At 41.1% G+C, this 9,370-nt stretch overlaps 1 protein-coding gene across 1 annotated transcript in view; it reads right to left on the reverse strand.

Annotated features, from left to right (window-relative positions):
- The window catches only part of JADE3 (jade family PHD finger 3), a 59,367-nt gene extending 52,339 nt beyond the window's left edge, over positions 1-7,028 (reverse strand). Inside the window, exons 1-2 of the mRNA XM_021679189.1 lie at positions 6,976-7,028; positions 6,139-6,218 (exon numbers count right to left, since the gene is read on the reverse strand). Of these exons, the coding sequence (XP_021534864.1) occupies positions 6,139-6,218; positions 6,976-7,021 (126 nt within the window). The 5' untranslated portion in view covers positions 7,022-7,028. The remainder of the gene's footprint in view (positions 1-6,138; positions 6,219-6,975) is intronic.
- Positions 7,029-9,370: the final 2,342 nt, after the last annotated feature.

Raw genomic sequence — 9,370 nt, forward strand, 5'->3', positions numbered from 1 at the left:
TAAATTACACATTTTAAGTAGATGAACTGTATGGTCTAAGAATTATATTTCATAAAAGATGTATAAAGTGGTTTTTTTTTTTGAAAAGGGCAACTGTTGTGGCATCAGTGGACATCACCTTAGAGGCCCTGACATCCACTCCCACCCAACAATAACAAAGTATCCCTCCTCCTTAATGTGGGATCAGCACAGACTGGGTAGGGAGCCTGGACTGTCACCACCACCCATGAGTAATGCAGTACCCCTTACCACCACCACCACCCCTGCTGCTATCAGTAGAGGCAACAGGGTGGGGATTTCCACCCCCACCAAGTAGAAGGGAGACACCCCTCTCCTGTCCCAGAGAGATAATGGAACTATCTTCCTAGAGACTAACAGAAGTTAAGATGGGAAGCCTAGGAATTCTGCAACTGGTGGTACAGAGTCAGTGCCCCACCTCCCCACTGGCCTGGTTACTACAGAGGCCTGCTAAAACAGATGTAAATAAGACTTACTGTCTGATAATATAATACCAAGAAAGTCCAGAATATAATAGAAAATCACTCATCATACTAAGAACTGGGAATGAGAAGAGACAGTCAATAGACACCAACACTGAGATGACACAGATGTTGGAATCATCTGACAAGGGGTTTAAAGCAGCCATCATAAAAGTGCTTCAATAAGAAATTACAAACACTTTTGAGACAAATGGAAAGCTTCAGCAGATAGAGGATGTAAAGAATAACCAAATAAAAAATCTGAAATGGAATAATACAATAACTGAAATGACAAACTCATGGGATAGGCTCAATAGAAGAATGGAATTAACACAATAAAAAGAATTTGTGAACAAAAGAAACTACCCAGTCTAATCGAAAGAAAGAATACATACTGAAAAAAAGAGAAGAGTCTGAGGGACCTGTGGGGAAATAACAAAAGATCTAACATTCATGCATTTGAAGTTGCAAAAGAAGAGGAGAAAGAAGGTGGAGCTGAAAAAACAGATGAAGAAATAATGGCTGAAAACATCCCCAAATTGGCAGAAGATACAAACCTAGATTCAAGAAGCTGATCAAACTCCAAACAGCATAAACCAAAAGAAATCCATGCCCATGCACATCATAATCAAACTTTGGGAATAAAGACAAAGAAAAATCTTGACAGCAACTGGAAAAGAGATGACTGATTACCTACAGGGGAGCAACTATTTGAATGAGAGCAGATTTCTCACCAGAAACCATGGAGGCCAGAAGAAAGTAGCACATTTTTCAAGTGCAGAAAGAAAAGTACTGTCAAACCAGAATTCTATATCAAGTGAAAATATCCTTCAGGAATGAAGGTGAAACCAAGACATTCTCCAATGAAGGAAAACTAAGAGAACTGATCACCAGCAGACTTACCCTAAAAGAATGGCTAAAGGAAGTTCTTTAAACAGAAAGGAAATGAACAAAAGGAATGTTGGGACATCAGGAATAAGGGAAGAATAAGAATAAAAATATGGGTAAATATAATAAACTATCCTTCTCTTGAGTTTTATAAATGTTTGTTGGTTGAAGCAAAAATTACAACATTGTCTAGTACAGTTCTGAAAGTATGTAGAGAGAATATTTAAGACAATTATACTTTAAAGGTGGGGGGGTGGATAAATGAACCTGGATGGTGGTAAGGTTTCTTTCCTTTTCTTTTTTTCTTTTTAAATAGACTCCACAACCAACATGAGGCTTGAATGCATGACCCTGAGATCAAGAGTCACAGGCTCTACTGACTGAGCCAGCCAGGTGCCCCAGTGGTTAAGGTTTCTATATTTCACTTGAAGTGATAAAATGTAGAGACCACATTAAAAAAAGTCTTCCTTTTTAAAGGTTGCTTCCCAAGAGCAACCACTAAAAATCTACAAAAGATATACACTCAAAACCACTACAGAAAAAGTCAACATGGAATTCAAAAAAATGTTCAAGTAATCCACAGGAAGACAGAAAATAAAACAGAGAAACCAAAAAACAGAGAGAACAAATAGAAAACAAACAACAAAATGGCAGACATAAACTAAATCATACCCAAAGTTACATTAACTGTAAGTGGCTTAAATAGTCCAATTAAAAGATACTGAAAGAGTGGATTAAAAAATGACCCAATGAGGGGCACCCAGGTGGCTCAGGGGGTTGAGCGTCCAACTCTTGATTTCTGCTCAAGTCATGAGCTCAGGGTCGTGGGATCAAGCCCTGCATCGGGCTTGGCGCTCAGCAGGGAGTCTGCTTGAGATTCTCTCTCCCTCTTCCTCAGCCCCGCCCCTCACTCGTGCTCTCTCTCAAGTAACGAATCTTTTTTAAAAAATGACCCAACTAGGGCGACTGGGTGGCTCAGATGGTTAAGCGTCTGCCTTCGGCTCAGGTCATGATCCCAGGGTCCTGGGATCGAGTCCCACATCAGGCTCCCTGCTCAGTGCAGAGCCTGCTTCTCCCTCTCCCTCTGTCATTCCCTCTGCTTGTGCTCTTCTGTCTATCTCTCTCTGTCAAATAAATAAATAGGATCTTTAAATAAAAAAAATAAAAATTAAAAAATGACCCAACTATACATCATCTATAAGAAACTCACTTCAAATATAATCATACATATGTTACAAGTGAAAGGATGGAAAAATATACAATATTAACATGAATCAAAAGAAAGCCACTAACTATATTAATATTAGAGAGTGCAGACTCCACAGCAAACAAAATCATCGAAGACAAAGAGGGACATTAAATGATGCTAAATTCACCAAGATATAGCAGTCCTAAATATGTAAGCACCTAACAAAAAAGCTTCAAAATATATAAAGCAAAACTGACAGAATGGAGAGGAGAAATACACAAATCCATAATTACAGTTGGAGACTGCTACAGCCCTCTCTAAACAACTGATAAAACTATTAGGCAGAATATCCGTGAGGATACAGAAGAACACTGTCAACCAGGAGGACCCAACAACAGCATAATACACAGTCTTTGCAAGTACTATAAAATGAAACATTTACCAAGAAAAAACCATATCCTTAGCCATAAAACAAACCTTGACAAATGTAAAATAAGTGAAATTGGAGAAATAATGTTCTCCATCAAAATTGGATTCAAACTAGAATCAATAACAGAAAGATAGCAGGAAAGTCTTCAAGTGCTTGGAAACGAAACAACATACTTCTAAATAAGCCATGGGTCAAAGACGAAGTCTTAAGAAGAATAAAAAATACACTGAACTGGATAAAAATGGAAACAAACATATCAAAATTAATGGGATGCAGCTAAAGAAGTGTTTAAAGGGAAATTTATAGGGGTGCTTGGGTGGCTCAGTTGGTTAAGCATCTGCCTTCAGGTTGGGTCATGATCTCAGGGTCCTGGGATTGAGCCCCGCATCAAGCTCCTTGCTCAGCAGGGAGCCTGCTTTTCCCTCTCCCTCTGCCCCTCCCTCCTGCTCGCATTCACTCTTTCTCTGTTTCTCAAATAAATAAAATCTTTAAAAAAATTAAAGGGAAATTTATAAAACTAAAATTCTTACATTAGAAAAGAGGAAAAAAAAAAAAAAAAGGAGGAAAAGTCTCAAACAGCCGAAGCACCCACTTCAAGAATCTAGAAAAAGAACAAAGTAAACCTAAAGCAAGAAGAAAGAAAATAATAAAACTAAGAACAGAAATCAATGGAATTGAAGAGAAAAATATGAGATGATTTCACTGATTTATGAAACAATTTGAGCAACACAATAAATTATGTAGTATTGGATTATAGCCTCAAGTATAAAATAAATGTACATGAGTCCATACTGACATTAATAAAAAATTTCTTAAATGAAGGAAGCACCCAAGGAGATTATTATAATTGCTTAATTTTGGGAAACAATCAGATTGTCTAATATGAAGCTCTTGGCACATAAAATTTCAATAAATGGTAGCTATGAGAGGTAGCTATGATAATGTCCCATGTTATAATGACAAAACAAATTATTTCAGAGAGATGAAATAAGCCAGCAAGGCAAAACATGCAATCATTCTCTTCTAATGCCAAAGCTAGTTTTCTTCTACAATATTAGGTTCTCTCTTTTATAACAGAATGTGAAATATAAAGTAAAAAATTTATTTCCAGTAGCCCAGGTCCCCTATCCCTTGCAACAAAAGACTGCTATTCTCACTGAACTAGAGGCATCAGGACTTAAGACCCAAAGCTACTGAGTCACTTTATGTTCTAGGACTGGCTGTCCTAAATGGAAAAGTAGCAAAATTTCTTTCTCACCATTCTATAGTCAAAGCCTCCTCTGGATAGATGGGAAATTTGCTCTGTTCCTGTTTATGTGCATTTTATGCCCTAAGTATTTCTGCTTGAAACAGACACATATAAACACACTCTGATATTTTACTGTGCCCAGAAAGATCTTAAGCAAAAGATGGAAATGAAAAGTGACCAGATGGAAATGAAAAGTGACCTCTGAGAAAGAGAGAGAGAAATGCTCTCTCTGGATGACACCCTAAAGCAACGCGCTCCCTGCCCCATCTTGTGTGAGGGTAGGTGGAACCTGTGACTTGCTTCTAACCAATAGAACATGTCAAATGTGATGGAATGTCAATTCCTTGATTAGGTTATATAATGTGGCAAATGTGATGGGATGTCACTCCCATGATTGTGTTATACTATATAAGACTCAGTCTTGGGGCACCTGGGTGGCTCAGTCGTTGGGCGTCTGCCTTCGGCTCAGGCCTCATCGGGCCCCTCATCGGGCTCCCTGCTCGGCGGGAGGCCTGCTTCTCCCTCTCCCACTCCCCCTGCTTGTGTTCCCTCTCTCGCTGTGTCTCTCTCTGTCAAATAAATAAATAAAATCTTTAAAAAAAAAAAAAGACTCAGTCTTAGCAGACTGGAGCAAAAGATTCTCCCCTCGTTGACTTTGAAAAAGTAAGCTGCCATGTTTTGAGAGAATGTATGGAGAAGGCCATATGGCAAAAAACTAGGAGCAGTCTCTATGAGCAGAGGGTAGTCTTCCACCAAAGGCCAGCAAAAACCAGGGATCTCAGTCCTGTAGCTGCAAGGAGATGAATTCTGCCAACAACCTGAATGAGCGTGGAAGTGAATTCTTCTCTAGTAGAACCTCCAGAACATAGCCCAGTCAGCATACTGATTGCAGCCTTGAAAGACCTGGAACAGAGAACCTAGGTATGCTGTGCCCAGACTCCTGACTCACAGAAACTGAGATAATAAATGTTTGCTGCTTTAAGCCACTAGTTTTGTGATCATTTGTAATGTAGCAATAGTTAACTAATACACTCCTTTTCCTTTGCAGCTAAAGAAGTCTACTCACAGAAGTGAAGACACACAGTGTCAGTTTTCATCATTTAATTGTCATAGAGGAAAGTCTATAGGATCCGCAAAACCATTACCAAGTCCAAGTGCAACCCTGGCATTTTGCTGCCCTTGGGGTAGATGATGACCAGCCTCAGGGCACCTGGGTAGCTTAGTTGGTTAAACGTCTGCCTTCAGCTCAGGTCATGATCCCAGAGTCCTGGGATTGAGCCCCGAGTCAGGATCCCTGCTCAGCAGGGACTCTGCTTCTCCCTCTCCCTTTGCCCCTCCCCCACTCTCATGTTCTCTCTCATGCTCTCTCTCTCTCAAATAAATAAAATCTTTTTTTAAAAAAGAGGATGACCAGCCTCACAAGGAATGATTTATTTTCTTTGGGCTGGCAGTGCTCTGAAGTCTATAAAGACCCCTCAAAGCCCATAGCTCAGATCTTCAACCTCTCTTTCCCCTCTCCATCCATAATCTTCCCATCAATCCCTACTTGCACTGCCTTCCACCTGCCAACTTAGCTCTTTCCAATCAAGGCCAGATCTCTGGGTCCTTCCCTATTCCCCAAGTCTGGCTCCCTTTGACTTCTTGGCTAGGGGAGGCCTTATATTCTAAAGCCAGGCACCTAAATGTCATCACGAAAATGAAATCGGTGTGATGATTGCTGTTTTCCCAAAGGGATAAGAAAACGGAATCTTTCTTAAAAACCAAAAAAATTCATAAGAAAACAAGTCTATCCCTTGGCACATAGTTTAATCCTCACATCTCTAAGATTTGGCCATTTTAAGTATGTAGGCAGAAGGCAGCTATCTATTTTTTTTAAGTCTAAAAATTAAATATCTGATCTCACCTCAGCAGGCTTCTTGTGTTCATTTGGAATTCTTGACTTGCTCCTATACATTGATCCAGAAGTAAAGGAAGTGGAAGGACCTGCAAAAGATAATTAGACAAAAAATACTGAGACTTGCTAATATTACTAAATGTCACAAAACTAAATGTCATCCAAGAGAATATGAAAGGTATGATGGAGAAGAGCACAGTCATCTCATACCACTGAAGAAAACAGTTAAATTGCAATCAAGAAAGACTCATAATGGTGTTTAACGACATTTATAGATGACCTCCCAGCATGTAAAAGCTTCAACAGTGCTAATGCTGAGGAGGTTTGATTTGGTGTAGTCATACTTCACAACATTTTGGAACAATATGATTCACATTCCACCTGGAGAAAAAGTATCTGCAAAAGCAACTGGAAAAACTAAAAATGTGAGGCAAGTAATCTGTGTATCCTTCAGCCCTCCCCCAAATACTACAAATGATGATTCACCCAGTCAAACATTTAATACCTAGTTACAATTGGAATTGTAGGGCCTATAACTTATGCTCTCATACTTTTTGTCCTTTCTAGAAAAGTACTGTTAAATCATTATTAGATTTGGCTTTTGTTGTTTTGGTAAATGAAAAGTAAACAACAAAATGCTATATGCCACAAAAAACCCCACAATTTTCCCACCTATTTCTAATGAAATTTAAATGAATAAGATAAATAGTACCCTAAGCTTTCCTTCCTAGATATGTTATTTTTTAACCACTGAAAGAAACATGAAACAGCTTGTCTTCAAGTCAAAGAATAAACCCTCAAAGGGTATAGATACAGAGTTACCAACGGTTGGCCGGTTCTACTCACTCTCGTCTGAACTGTCACTGCTGCTGAGTGTTCTATGGCGTTTCATCCTGGAGCATCCTGGGAAAGAGAACAACACTGAATAAAACAGTCAACACACACACACAACTGTTTCAAAGGCAGTCAACACTGCCCTATAGATCCCAAGAAGCAGCAGCAGGCAAATCACACAAATCAAATTATTTCTGCCAAAAATATTCTCCAATGACAGTGATGGGAGAAGGATACTATCAAATTCTCCAACACGGAGGGTAACAAAGACTGAGGAGGCCACATATGAGCCTTAGGAGGATGCCCAAGCAGCACTGTATCAATGGTCCAGAACTGGCTGCCTCAGAGGGGGCCACATGACCACTGTCCACCCAAACAAAAGTGGGTAGCCATGTGGCCATCACCAGCTAGGGAACCCCAGTAGGGGAGGAGCAGGAAAGGAAAAAGCATTTGCAAGGCAGAGCTGTCAAGGGCCAAGGTCAAAAGGCATGAGATATAGTTGGCTGAAGAAAGAACAAATGAGGCATATCCCACCTTTAAGAGCACAACCATACTGCTTTTCTTTTTTTTTTTTTTTTTTTTTAAGATTTTATTTATTTATTAGACAGCGAGGGGGAGAGAAACAGCATGAGAAGGGAGAGGGTCAGAGGGAGAAGCAGGCTCCCCGCTGAGCCAGGAGCCCGATGTGGGACTCGATCCCAGGACTCCAGGATCATGACCTGAGCCGAAGGCAGTTGCTTAACCAACTGAGCCACCCAGGCGCCCCCATACTGCTTTTCTGTCTGCCCTTTTTCCCTTTCTTTCTCCCTGCCCCTATCCCCCAAACAACTAGCCTAATTTAAAATTTATACACACACACACACGCGCACGCACACACACATACCACAAGAAAGCTTTTTAAAGTAATTTTCACCAGTTTCACTGGTGACCTGAGCCAAAATCAAGAGTCGGACACTTAACCAGCTGCGCCACCCAGGTGCCCGTTTACTCCCCATTTTTGCCTATAGGGGTGCCTGGGTGGCTCAGCTGGTTAAGCATCTGACTCTTGGTTTCAGGGTCCTGATCTCAGGGTCCTGAGATTGAGGCCCCACGTAGGGCTCTGCACTCAGTGCACAGTCTGCTTGGGATCCTTTCCCTCTTCCTCTCCCTCCCCCTCTGCCCCTCCCCCTGCTCACATGTGCTCTCTCTCTCAAATGAACAAATAAATACAATCTTAAAAAAAGAGAGATCATCAGCACTTAAAAAAAAAAGAAAGCTCCTAATATTGTGAAAAATGTATAATGGGTTTGACTAAAACTTAGAACTTAAGTGCCCTTCCTTGTGTATGTGTGGCCAATGGCAGATAAAAAAGAGGCACAACTTTTCTGGAAACACACCAGCACTAGAGTATAGAAAAATGGAAGGCACTCCAAGTTACAAAGCAAGTACTGAAGAAATGAACTAGAAAAGACAGTGATACAATGAGTAACTGACAGTCTTCTATGTGCCACAGTATACAAAATGCTATTAGAGGCGATCATGATTCCACAAGGAATAAAGGTCAGAGCTACTGCCTTTGAGCCACTCAGAATCTACAAAGGAGATAGAAACCCTAGTACAAGGCCATTGTGAGCAATTACGGGGAACAGAAACAAAACTGTGTTAAAAAGCTAACAAAGTTCCACTTCTGGCATGACAGTGTGAAGAGCTTCACCAACCCACTCCCCAGTGAAACTGGTGAAAATTACTTTAAAAAGAAACAAAGAGCTATTCATTTAAAGTCTCTAGCAATGGCTTTAGGGGCATACAGCAAATGAAGACGCATTTATTGAAGAAAATCTACTAAAACTCAGTAAGAAAGAATTTGTGGTATTTGGACCTCTCCCAGCACAGATTTCATACCAGACTGGTGCAGCCAAAAACACAGAGCTCCCTCTCCCTCAGCTCCCAGGTGTAAGGCTTTCCTCCTGGGAGGAGCAGGATGACAGCATTTTTCATCCTGCCCCAGCTACCTGTTGCTGAGGTTAAGTTCCAGACAAGAGTAGCTGAGAGGTTGGGCCTTCCTTCTTCCAGATGGCCCCCGCTCCTGGGATGGAGGCTATACCTTGGCTGTGGTGCCACCAAGAACACTGAGGCTCCAACTGCCCTGACTCCAGCTCATCGAGTGGGGGTTCTACATGAGGAGAGGCAAACCTAGGAGACCTGGGGCTACCACTCAGAGGGAAATACATCATTGTCCCCACCCTCTACACTAGCGCTGTGGCTCAGAGACTTTGCCCAGGGGGAGAAGTAGACCATAGAGGAGAGGGCTCGAAATCTCTCCCCATTGCGAGTTGACTTCATTTGCAACCGAGTGTGGAGAAGTTCAAGCCTAGGCTGGCTAGCATGCTGGAGAACCAGGGAAAGAGAGAGCTGGGAGGAACAATCC

This window comes from Neomonachus schauinslandi, chromosome X (assembly GCF_002201575.2).
Source record: "Neomonachus schauinslandi chromosome X, ASM220157v2, whole genome shotgun sequence".
Lineage (NCBI taxonomy): Eukaryota > Metazoa > Chordata > Mammalia > Carnivora > Phocidae > Neomonachus > Neomonachus schauinslandi.